Source organism: Aulonocara sp. 'chitande type north' Nkhata Bay, linkage group LG12 (assembly GCF_057382095.1).
Source record: "Aulonocara sp. 'chitande type north' Nkhata Bay isolate Kocher_YH1m ecotype deep benthic linkage group LG12, A_spYH_male_GT1.1, whole genome shotgun sequence".
Classification (NCBI taxonomy): Eukaryota; Metazoa; Chordata; class Actinopteri; order Cichliformes; family Cichlidae; genus Aulonocara; species Aulonocara sp. 'chitande type north' Nkhata Bay.
The window spans coordinates 17149274-17162619 of record NC_141355.1 but is presented as its reverse complement, the minus strand read 5'-3'; the positions used below and the strand labels follow the sequence as shown (position 1 = coordinate 17162619).

The following is a 13346-nucleotide window of genomic DNA, read 5'->3' as shown; positions in this document are numbered from 1 at the left end:
GGTCAATCATGCGTTACATAGCATCTGTATCAGGAACTTCAGTAATTCCCTAAATTAGCAATAACTTTTTGAATCTGATATTAAAATAAGTGTCGTATTCATATATATATATATATATATATATATATATATATATATATATATATATATATATATATATATATATATATATATATATATATATATATATATATATATATATATGAATACAAAATAAACTTTACTAGTCACTGAAGCATTTCGATTTCGTTTAAGCACAACAACATTTATTTATGCATTTCAAGTCTTGAGAGGAAAGAGTACCACGAAGTGCCAGAGGTCAGGGAGATTTTTGTCTCTAGCACTGACAGAAACAGTTTCACAAAACTCACCATGGGTCAATTGAACAATATTCCAGTACCACCTTAAGCGCCCTATATCTGAATTCAAATCTGAAACAGAAAGAAAATAAAAGCTTTTCTTCTCTTTTTTGTTGTTGTTGTTTGTTTTTCCCCCAAATAACCTTCACCGGTCATCTATCTCGGTCATGTCCTTGTCGAACGAGACATTCAGTATACAGGTACATTCTCTAAAAGTACCAATACATTTTACTTGGTGAGGAAACAGTCAATTTGCCCGTGCCAAATATATTTGACATGGAGAATGTTCATAGGAGATAAATATGAAGACATGGATAGACATTAATGTGTGTTTAAATGCAAATATGGACCGATGCTGAGCTCACTGCACGTTGACAGATCAGAGCGGCCAGAGTGGAGGGGCATCCAGACAGCATCGATCAGGCTAGTAACAGTTTAGCAGCAGCTGTTGGGTTTTGGATTTACCCATGGACAACAAAGATATAGACATATGTATCAATAGCACATGAAGAAGCCCTGACCCTTCAGGATGCAAAATATTCCTACTTATCTCCATTCGCTGCGTAAATAAAATATGTCTCAGTTGCACATGTACTGAATGTTTCAATGCCCTTTATAGTGGTTAAGATGCAAAGTGCATATTTAACAGAAAATATAAGCTAGGATATACTACAGTGTGACTATAGCTCTTAACTTCCTAAGAGATTCCTTCAGAACAGCTGTCCATTTGCACCACACGACACAAAAGAAACGATTCACAGAACAAAACGAATGCGAGTGTAAAATAAAATCTGAAAGAAGTAAAACACAGAACCATAAAGCATTATAGAGGAGCATCGCCTTCACACTGTGAGTGCAGTATGAGAGCACACATGCTGCTGCTTGATTCACACAGCATCAGCTGGCACTGAATGAAATAAAGGTCAATTTCTGTGTTGCTGTGAATCCTTTGTGTGTGACTATTGCATAGTTTGGAATTTTAACATAGCTATTAAATTGACACTGAAAAATAAAACATCTCTTTTTCTGGTCTGAGCGTCACTCGGTTCACTAGTAATCCTCTGCATTTTTTTTTAAACAGGACTGGGTCCAGCTCATTTTCTATTGACTGAAGTCAAACGTAAGGCAATTACTTCTCACGACTTGGGAGTAAAAGAATTTCAAGACGACCGAATTGCGAGGTTTAAGATTAAAAATGGGATAGTTGCTAAATAAACCTGTATAGTAGTGAACTCAACCCATTCTTAGTTCAAACTTCAAACCTCCACACTGCATTTTCAATGTGCACAAATATTTACTCACTTACTCAACATACTTTTATTCTCTAAACTAAGCCATGGATTATCCTATTGAAGTTCCACCATCTATCTATAAAAGCAAACACCAGCATCAAGACCCTTCTTAGTGACTGTGGCTCTATGATCGTGCACTGGTTTGGGATGATTGTCTTGGTCTCTCAAAGCTGTGAAATTTGTTTTTGAAAGATAATCACTTAACGGATGCACGACTGCTTGGCTACAGCCTAAAGCATGAGCGTCCAAAGTAACCCAAAATCATTACGCTATTACATAAACGCTGCCTATGTTTATATTTCGCCTTGCTACCCATCGAATCATTAACTCTAGCTAAATACAAGGCCAGTCTTAGCAAAAATAGATCAAAAGTTTTGCTGTGAGAGATGTGGCTCAACCTAAATCAAAGGTTATGTCTCGGATTATGTGTCATATATTTGTTAAATTTATGCCTCACCTTCATTCTGCGCAAAGAAAAGCACTGCAAGCAAGTGTAGAACCATCGAGAAGCTTCCCTAACAGGCCCCCCGGTGCTGATGTTTGTTTTACCTGGTTTAGATTCAATAACGTGCACGACTCCCCAGCACCACACGTGAGCATCTAGCAGCTGCACCGACAACCAGAAACTGTGTCAAAAAACTAAGCTAATGTTTTGCTGTGGTCCCGTGTAACCTCCGCGAAGTAGATCACCTGACCTGAATGACCAACCTTGTTCCCCTATGGCCAGCACAGAGTCATGACATGGGTCCCATTCAGTCACCAGAGTGTCAGCTCACTTTTTTTTGGCATAGAGCTCATGTTCAAATAGGAGCCATGACTGAACTGCTCTTTAAATCTGTAAATTAGTTAAAACTACAATAATGCATTAAAATAAAAATAAAAACATTAAATAATATAGTAGGAAAATAAATATCATTCCAACAAGGCTTTTGTTTTTCTCTTTAAATAGTCATTCTCCATCTTGACCTGGAAGCCAGTGTGCATGTCACATGATTCACCTCAGAGAGTGATGCTCATCAGTCCGAGAAGACACTCTGCTCTCAGTCTCAGCGGTGAACGTGCTAATCAGCTACTGCGCGCACACACGACTGCTTCGCACTCAGTTAAGAACATGGACACAGATCTCACTAAGCATGGTCCCATACTAGATATACTATAGAGCTCAACAGTCTTATGCATTGCAAGTGTCTGGATACAAGATATGCTAAAAGGACTTCTTCTGATAGACTTGGCCATGACCTGAACAATCCTTACATGCAGGATAATGATTTAAAACACATGACCATGGCTACATCTGCCATCAGAAATAATAAAAAAAAAAATCTATAAGTGCTATAGCTATACGCAATTTTGGTATTTCATGAATAGCATTCAGGGCAGTTAGAAGTTTTTTGGTCAGTTTAAGGTAACCTCTCAAAGGTTAGCATGAAACCTCTACAGACCTCACTCCATTATGAGCGCTCTCTTTTAGAGGGCTAGCTATGGCTGTCTCTGGTAACTTAGTATACAGTACATTTAAGTGTTATGATAGTGTCAAAAACAGTTATGAAACTCATTGCCACATCTCATGCTCACAATTCGACTAATCTCAATGCAGAAATATTAGATAAGTCTACTAGTAATTACCCATTCCTACAAATAAACCAATAATAACCAAACTACTGATTTCCTATTCATGAACAAATATCAGGATTATGAAATTGTATTTTTTTTCTTTTTACTTTTAAAGTACTGGCTTGTGCTCTAGATTCATGAAACACTTTTTTTCTCTTTTTTTCTCTCCTTTTTTTTCCTTTTTAGCTTGTCGTCAAAAGACTTACGAATTAATCTCTGTTAAAGGACGATAAGAGGAGCGAACAGGAACACGTCGCACAATTGTAGCAGCCTCCTGTTCAACACTAACTGTGAGCGGGCACATTTGAAAACAGTCTATGGAAGATGGGGTTCTTTCGAGTCTAAAGTGTAGGATATATAATATAACAACAATCAAACTGATATCGACTCTATGGACTCTACGGGTGGTCCGGCATTCCCTAGAGGTGGGATTTCTGTAACTTCCAGTCTAGCAGAGGAAAAGATTGGTATCACCTCTAGGGAATAGAGGAGCTTTTGTGGTGTTTTGAGGGTGAGTGGAAGTGGAAGTTAGGAGCTGTCGCTGGCGGAGCGCTTTTTGCCAAAATGACTGGCAGAGTCTCTGTTTCGCAGATTAGGCTGGATCTTGTACACATGGGGACCCATGGACAGCCGCCAGCTCCCACGGCTCTCTGCTCCAGTTGGGATGACGGCAGCTGCAGCCACAGCGGTGGATGGGCAGGGCTTGTTCTGCAGCAGCTGAATAAGCATGGTCATCTCTGGGCCGAGCCGCGACACCATGCTGGTCCTAACGCGATCCACCGTGTCCTCATCACAGTCCATCAGGCTCTGTAACAGCTTACCATAAAACCTTGGACCACAAAGGCATCACAGAATGAATTTTTACATTTTTTTCAGGGGCTTAAAAGGGAAAAAGGACAAAATGTGCAGCACAGCAAGAAAGCATGTCGTCGTAATCTGTAATGGTTCAAAATTAGCATTTCTATGCACGCATTCTAGATGGCCTGATGTCATCTCTATGGGCGTAACCATCCCGGCTCCAGTCGCTGGCCTACTAAGCTTCGTGCTCCACCCTTCTATCCTTTTGTATCCACTCCCAAACTGCAATTCTATATGTATTAGAACAACAATAGGAATGAAATCATCCAAAGTTGACATTCCTGTTTGATTTTCTTTTGTTGCATGAAAGAATGCAAAACGCTGATGCTAATCAAAACATGCAAATCAAGACAAGTGTAGTCATTGCTTATGCTGCTCATAAACAAGCTGCACTCTCTTATTTGCCTGAAATTCACAGAGGTTTTTTCCTCAACTTGGTTTTGGGAAAACTTGTAAAGCACATACAGCAGAGGACGATCTCACCTGTTGGGAAAGTGACTTGGCAGCTGTGCCACTTCACCAATAGCATCTGGATTTGATCGGGCAACCGTGCAGATATCCAGCTTGCTGTAACACTCCTCTTGGACATCGGATATCATTCTTTGAAAGGCGGAGCAGCGGCGGATGGTGAGGAATGCCTTCGAGGTGATGCCATTGGCAATGCACTTAAGGCTCTCCTTCACAAACGCTTTACCCTGTAAGAAAAAACAAAACAGCAGTGCTTTACACACTCTTGTCCTGACACATACGCCCATATAATCCTCCACAGCTCATGTGCACATAGCAACAGAGAATGAAAGCATATACCTGAGTGTCAAATTTAGCAGCACTGTATAGGAAGGACTTGCAGATGTCATGCATGCCATCTGTGTCGCAAGTTGAGTTTTCCAGGCAGGCGAAGGCTCCGCACCCAACTTGGAGGGCACTGCTGAGACAGCGTGCCACATCTGCTGTGGGCACAGAGAATGAACCATCAGCAGGGGAGTCAACAGTGGGTTCACTGGGAAACATTGCACACTCACTAAGCTCATTACTGAAGGGTTGCCAGGGTTTCAGCTAAAAGAGAAAATGCAGCGAACAAAAGAGAATTTTCATACTTTGGTGCTTCACAAAACACAGACAGTCACTCGGGGCAAACAGTGACTTGACTGAAGATTGGACACCTTACAACTCAAAGAGTCTCAGACATTATTTGGCACCACTTCACTTTTCTTTTGGCAGGAACTTATATTCCAGTGTTTGGTTCTTTTCAGCAGCGCTTGGATGAACAGCGCCAGAAATACCAAAGAGTTTCCTGAAAATTGTTGGCATGCCTGTAGACACACATAAACATACAGTTGCACCCCTCAAACACACACACACACACACACACACACACACACACACACACACTCTGTCACCAATCTTTGTCTTCAATTATTTTACACAAAATAGCTGTCAAGTTGATCTTGAGGACTCTGCCTCCAGAACCGATCCCGTGTACACCTACATAATGAATTAAATGTTCACAAAATGCTGCCATGCTCACGTCATGATTAACCCACTAGCAACCCCCATCTCTATGACAGAGCTGTGACACAGCCATGCTGCAGCAGCATTCGATTCACACAGCTGGCTTAAATCTTGACACTTCTAGACAGAGGTCTAAAACAATCCGTTTCTTTATCCTTGATCTCAGAGTCCGCTAAGATGGCAAAAAGCCTGGCTGAAGACCTTTGTAATAACCATTAAGACATGTCACAGAGGAGCCCAGAGCCTTCTTGGGCTTTGAATCTGGGCCCTTTTGTTGACCTGCACAGTCAGATTAAGTCTATCTGCCACCAGATTGCTCTGGAAACACAGAGAGTGAGCTGCAAATCTTATGATGATGATGAAGCAATTCCTGCAGATGGGGAAGAGCATCCCTGTTACCCACTGCCTTTTATCACTGAGCTGTGCCTTTGTAGTCAAAGAATATTAATATTTTTTAACACTCACCATTTGAATGAAGCCAAACAGATTTATGCTGTACAGCGGCGGATCTTTTTTTTCTTAGTGGTTATTAGAAAGATTTGGGCTTTTTCCCTTTACACATAAGGAAACGGAAAAAAAGAGGTTGCATTTATTAATCCCAACGACACAACCCAGTGACAAGCAGTTTTGCTTTTTTCTGCTTCGTGCAACGGTGCACAATGCTGTGATCTACTTCTTCTAACTTCAAGGCTCCAGAATGCTCCGCGATATCCAGAAAACGCCGTGTTTAAAGCCTCTCAATCCGCTTTAGTGCTAAATAGTGGAACCGATGCAGCAGAAGGAGGAAGCCAAGAGAAAGACACTAACAGCATGACACAGCCTGCACTCTCAGGTGTCAGCACCAAGCTCCATGCTCATCTGTTGCCGGCAGGACACCGGCAAAAACCACAGCGTTAATCCCGCAGCCTTCTCCGCGAATCAACGCGCTCGTTAAGACAGAAACGGCTGCATAGGCCAACACATTTATGAGAAGGAAAGATCTCTATATAGATTAGGCTGAGCATTTGAAAAAATAAATAAATAAATAGATAGATAGAAGTAAATAAAAAATAAGAAAGCAAGCAGTGCACTCTGAGATGTGCAGATGGAAGCAGCGTGTTACTTACTAGGGCTATTGGCAGAAAAGCGTGCTCTCCTGGGCGAATAGGACTCGTTTTGATCCACTTCATAGGCTGATGCATTCAGCACCAGCAGGAGAAAAAGTCCGGTTCTCAAAGGCATCATCCTGTCAACACAGATAACACAACTAAACGCAAAGAGACGCCTCCTGCTTTGTGTGTAATTCATAAGAAGAGCGCCCCGAAAAAAAAAAAAGAAAAAAAAAAACCTTCTGCAGCGCAAAAACAGAACAAATGAAGGCTACTGCGAGTAGGCTGTCAGCTGTGGCTCTACACTGGACTCCTCGCTATCCTTTTAACTTGCATGACAGATTGCACGTCAAGTCTGCACGGGTTTATATGGGAGCGCTGAATATTACGAGCTCTGCGGTTGGACCAATCAGATCGTATTCAAGACCTTGGGCTTAGTCCGTCCACTATTAATTGATGAAATGATTTAACAGCTGCCAGTTTTGTACATCATACAGCTCCATATTCAGGTTAGGAAATTTATTTGAGTACCGTAAGTGTTTTTGGTCATGTTTTTCAAATGAGATTCAGTTTTGGGGCTAATTAAGATTATCTATCACATGCTACAGGCATGTGGTCTTTTTCCGTCACCATTTTCATCAGTTTTCAGCTCTATGATCCGCTAATAGTCCCTAATTGCAGAAGATCAATGTATTCCTCATATGTAAGACACAGTTGATCTGCCATTAGATCAGCCATGTCTCGTATATGTGGAATAAATTGATTAAAGTGATTTGTATCCAATGGTAACTGAAAATGTCTTTTTCTGATTGGCTGTATAATCAAAGTGAAGGTAAGACGCTGTTGCAAAACGATTATTATTATTATATAAGAAGGAGGTAGCAGTTTATTCCTTCCCTTTTGTAATTTATTTTCCAAATGATATTTATTGGAAAATCCAGATAAATAGCTATGCATTTGTCATCTAGGTCAGCTTTAACATGTGCACAAATCTTGACTTGGTATCATGACTTTATTTTTTCCGTCACAATCAACAATTACATAGACAAATGTGTCAGCTAGCGGCGTCACATGATGCTAAATTTTATATTTTACTATGAATTCAACATTGTCTTAACATTTTTCCACTTTTATAATGTATTTCACCTTTCCAGTGAAATTTGAGGCAAAGCAAAAATATGGAAGCAGAAGATTGGATTGTAGTTCACATAGCCACACAACTATCACACATTTTCATCAGTACGGCCACGGACAATTGGCTCTAATCACGGGGTTGGAGGGGTTCGAGCCCTGGTCCCTAAACATGCTGAGGTGTTATTGAGCAGGAAACTGAACCAGACACTGCTCCTGTTGCCAGAACAATGCCTCGCATGGTGACTCACTGCCATTGGTGAGTGTTTGTGAATGGATGGCTTAGAAACACATTGTAAAACATTTTGTAGAGCTACTATACATCTGCCTGCATTTACCAAACTGATACTGGCAGACTTTGCAACTCTGCTTTATGCTGACTATCTGGTGCCTTGAGCTACTGTTAATGCCACAAATTTGCTCATAACCCCATTGCTTATTGGTGGTTCTTGTTATTTCTCTTGCTCTGACATTATGGAGATATTATTACATTTTATTACAATACCACTTCTTCTTTAAAATGCTTAAAATGCTTTTTGATCATTTTGGCTATAGGGTACTCTGAGATGCCAGGGTTTGGGCTACATTACAAGGAAACACTAATACCGCCGGGGCAAGTCTTGCTTGCCTTAAAAGGAAAACACGAGAATTAGCCCTAAATTATTTTTCTAAAGCCCCTAAGCTCAACAAATGCAAATCCTTTTAACCGCTAATATAAGTGTATTTAACCACCTTCTTTTTTTTTCTTTAGTCAAATGTTCTGGGTACTTTGCCGGATTTAAACAGCTTTGTCCAAATATCAACCCAGAGCATTCAAATGACATGTCTTCTTTATCAGTCTGGCATTTTCCTGAACTGTGCTTAATGATGGCACCATTGTTGCTTTAGCCTGGGGAATTCATGTAACAGCGAGATAAACTACCTGTAGTGTTGATGTGAAGTGCGGATGATTGCTCTTAACTATTTTCCTCTTCCTAAAACTGGAAAATGTTCAGTCTTGCAGTGCACTTACTTGCAGTTGCACGTGCCGGCACACAGAGGATGATGTGTGGGACTCTAAGCTATCATTTATCATGGAAGCCTCACGCCTCTTCACCCACTGCAACGCTCAGCCAATTCAGGCCGAATCAGACATTGAGGAAGCTGAAATGTCCTGATAATCAGAGTGTGGAACATTTTAGACTTACACCAGAACCATGCTTTTCTTTCTCTCTCCTCCAATGTGGTTTTCTTCTCATCTGTCTTGTCACACGTGTAGTTCATTTACTAGGTTGCCTCTCTGTGCCAAGTGTAAGTGTTCACATTAGTGAGGGGATTTTAAATATTTTCCATGAAACTAGCGTAACTTTTCAGAGAGCACAGCTTCCCCTCGTCAAGCCCCTCTGCTGCATTCTGGTTATCTTTGGCAATAATTGCACTATAACCCTAATTTAGGGTTATAGTGGGGCAGGGATAGCTCAGTAGGTAAAGTGGTTGCCCCATGATCGGAAGGTCGGCAGTTCGAATCCACTTAACGGCTACCCTGAGGTACCCCTGAGCAAGGTACCGTCCCTACACACTGCTCCCCAGGCGCCTGCTTAGTGGGCTGCCCACTGCTTCACTGAGTGAATGGGTCAAATGCAGAGAAAAACAAGTAATTTCCCCATGGGGATCAATAAAGTATCCATTATTATTTTTCCCACAGTGCTGTAAGGAGACAGGCATGATGTAAAGCTGCTGGCACCTTATCTCTCGCTGGGGAATCCAAATATGGCCACATGCCGACTACACCAATAGCCTTTGTAATGAAAAGATAACATGAACTTAGCAGGCTAATGAATGAATCACAATAAATCATCTGCGAAGGGGCCTAAGTTGCATGTTGTACCTAGAAGGTCTATCATCTAATTCATTTTAATCCCCTTGCGGCTTCCCCTCTAGTAAAGAAAAAGACACATTTTTTATTTCGAGGTTAAAGTTTTGGTGTTTGATGCACATTTTTACTTTTGTATTTACAGTAAAGTGATTTTTTTTTTTACTGCCTTTTCTCGATACAAAGTAAGTTTGGAAAACAGCGTGTCAAAGCTCATCCTGCATGCTTACTGGTTTTGTCAGCGCTCCCTGGAAAAAATATGTAACAAAGCAACAATGTGAACAATGTAAGATTTGAGTCAGATGTTGAGCTGATATCCATGCTTTCTGAATTTGTTGCTGCTCTTGCATTTATTGTCTCCCCCCCCCCCCCCCGCAAGCTTTGGTGTGCCTCAACTGAAACTGAAGACATGAAGTCTCATCCTTGTTAGCACATCACTGCACTCTCTTGCTTTTTTGGAACGTAGCCATGCCACAAACACATTTGAGAAGACCAATCCTGCGTCCTCTGGGAGGGGGAAAGGATAATGAATTCCTTTGTCAGGTAGAAGAAGGTGATTCATCTTGTTTTCAGAAAAATAACAGGCAACATCAGCATGGTGCTGGAGACAGAGGGCAGAGTTCACTGAAAGGGCAAATCTGTTACAGAGAATAAATGTACAGTAAAAACAGCCTACTGAAGCGTGAGGGTTTTGCATTCATTTCCATTCACGTGGACGGACTGATTCTCTGATTGGAGGTCACTTTGCATCTAAGTTGAATTTTGCCTGAAGCTTATTGCAGTTTGCCTGATTGAAACTTCCTCTATAGTTCTAAGATTGGTAATTGTGAGCAAGAAATTTGAAACTTGGGCAATGGACGGGAGTTTGATACTACTAATGCCTGTGCATAAAGCATTTTAGCAAGTTCTTGTAATCATTTTTAGCAAAGCAAAAGCAAGCTGAAAATCCTAGTCTGCCTGCATCCAAAAGAGGGACTTTGGTCAGATGCAATCAATTTTTGTAAACAGCAGCTGTGGTGCAGCATCTTCAAACTCCTGTAGATTTAGTTTGGGGTATATTGGAGGTGTAAAGAGAAAACACGATCCCCTTGTCAACACTGAGAACAGTGGAAACCGGGTCGGAAGCTACACGCACCAGTCAGCAATGATGTGTTTGCACCGACCGTTAGAAATGTGTGTGTGTTTTGATGTGTGATGTTTTGCCAAGGGGGGTAATGTGTTTTTCTTTCTAGCAGCTGATGCTATTGCTGTTCACATGAGAATAACACTTAATTTTTGGGGAAATATTTTGAGCAGGAGGTGAGCTGTGGGCAGCCTTCCATTAGACTCAGCACCCAGTGGTGGCCATCAGACGAGATCACCGACGGTAAAAGAAAATGTCGTTTTATATGTCGAGAAACACACTCAGCCCCCTGTTGTTGAAAACACTGTGTTTTATTCATTATAACTGTTGCTACAGATCCACTGATCCCAGCCACTGCCTGCTAAAGCCACAGTCATAAGCATCTATTGTTAGAGGGACATCTACTGAAACAGCAGAAGTAGAGTAGCCAAACTGAGATTTGGTTTCTGTGGGTGCAGTGAACAGCTAAGCCCATTTACTATTGTGAGTGACATTCACCACTCAGAAAATCAAAAACACTGCTGTGTTCAGATCCCTCATTCTGTTCTGGGCTTGTGGAATTTATAATTGTTAGAAGAAATAAGATTTAATGGGATAAAACACTCATTTCTGCATCACCAGAATCGACGGTGTAACGTTTCTTGTCTTTATTAAGAGTCTTAAATTCTTTTTCTTCGCCTGCAGAACCTGAATGGGTTTTAGCATTCCTTGGGCAGATGCATGCATGACTACGTAATGCAAAAGCTCAGAGGATCTGCATTCCTGTATAATGCGAGTAGCATAGCGGAGCTGGAATGAAAACACGCTGCAGCTCGTGTACATGAAACGTTAGGCCCAGAACAATGCATAGCACAAAATAAATAAAAATGAATATTTTCAGGGGGATTTTCAGGTTTTTCAAGCACTACACAATTCACTCAAATCACAGGAAAGGCAACAAGAGCCATGAAAATGTGGAAACATACAATGGTCATATGGCGTAAACATATATCATATTTATATTATGAAAATGCATAAAGCGAGGGCAGTGTTCAAGAGCCTGGAAACCGACTATTGCTATCAAATCCAGGGGCTAAAGATTCAGCGAATAAAAGTACAACCTTGTAGTCAATTACATGAGCCGCATGCTCGTTGTGCTTGGAGTGAAAGCACTGCATTCTTCTGCAGATTGGTCTACCTTTTTATTGCTGCTCTCACCATCCCTTTGATAAAGGATTCCTGCTCAATATTTCATTAACACAAAAAACTCAATAGAAGTAACTAATTAACTTTGCTTTATATATGACACCAGGCAACAATGCTGTAATTCATAAAATACTCCTTAATTGAGTTAGACAGATTATTTATTTATTTATTCCCCCATTGAATTTTCATTGCTAGAGCTCGTTCACTGCTTCAGAGTTTCCACTTCGTCATTGTTAAGATGTGGAGTCACACATTGAAGCACCTGCGATGAGAAAGTGTCCTCGAGCAGTTTGCTGAGAATCTTACCTCCCCTACTGCTGGTGCTGTTCTGCAGCTGATCACAGTCGTTACCTCCTGAAGTGAAGAATTTAAAAAGGACACTGCTGTGCAGATTTGGGCCACACAACGATTTCAACAAAATATATTTATATATATACTGGATATATTTTTTTTCCTTTGGATCGATGCCTGTGTGTCTGTTTCTCTTTTTGATGCAAGAAGCAGAATCTAAATTGGAAATATTTTAATGGGACTGCTTTTGGTGGTGGAAATAAGTACTGTCTACTTACAGTATGTGAGGAGTGCTTGGTGTTAAAAATACACTTGAGATGCATTGATTTATCAGTCCCACACTGTTTCCCAAAAGCCAAAGCCACTCACAGAGTTCTGTACAAATCTGTACAATATTATTCCCCGAGCTTCAACTCTCCCTTTGCTTTTTCAGCTCGAAACACCTGCTGTCTGCTAGAAGGTGTTTTTTGTTTTCTTGATGTCCTCTGGTGCACAGGTGTGTTTGCTGCAGCATAGGCTGTGATTTCAGTGCAGCAAACAGATCATCTGCATGGCTTCATCAAGTTTAACATCCGCTGCAAATTATATCCAAGGAGAGAATCACAGTATTGGAAAAGAAACGTGACCTCGAAAATGTGCACTTCAAGAAACACAGACTTGCATCTTTTTCTGTGTTGTTTTATTTGTGTCAGATTCCAGCGCCATGCCTGCTTACTCGAACATCTAATGACTTCAGTAAGTCCTGTTTTAATGTCATGGACTGTTGTGTTCCAGTAAAAAAAAAAAAAAAAAAGAATACTTTAGTATATTCTTATATTCAGCTATGTTTACGAGGTCATTTAAAGAATAATTCTTCCTTTTTTTCTGTTCAAAAAGATCCTTTTATGGACTTTACATAATTAGTGAAAAGGCTTTTCACATTCCACTGCCCACGTGTGCTTTTGCGCATTAACACTTCAAAAGCGTGCACACTCACGCAGGCCGATCAACCAAAAAACCAGGGTACCTGTACCATAAAAGGAGCCCGTCTATATGCAGCAC

The 13346-nt window shown here is 40.8% G+C and overlaps 1 protein-coding gene across 2 annotated transcripts; it reads right to left on the bottom strand.

Moving 5' to 3' along the window:
- Positions 1-209: 209 nt before the first annotated feature.
- stc1 (stanniocalcin 1) lies at positions 210-7048 on the bottom strand. Of its 2 annotated transcripts, none has more exons than XM_086313928.1 (4): positions 6742-7048; positions 4931-5073; positions 4607-4818; positions 210-4094 (listed from the first exon to the last, which is right to left on the bottom strand). In XM_086313928.1, exons 1-4 carry the CDS (start codon positions 6920-6922, stop codon positions 3794-3796), a joined length of 837 nt encoding a protein of 278 aa, XP_086170054.1. In that variant the 5' UTR covers positions 6923-7048; the 3' UTR covers positions 210-3793. The 2 variants fall into 2 exon arrangements, with proteins under 2 accessions (XP_086170054.1, XP_086170055.1); XM_086313929.1 differs by having other exon boundaries at positions 4931-5070.
- Positions 7049-13346: the final 6298 nt, after the last annotated feature.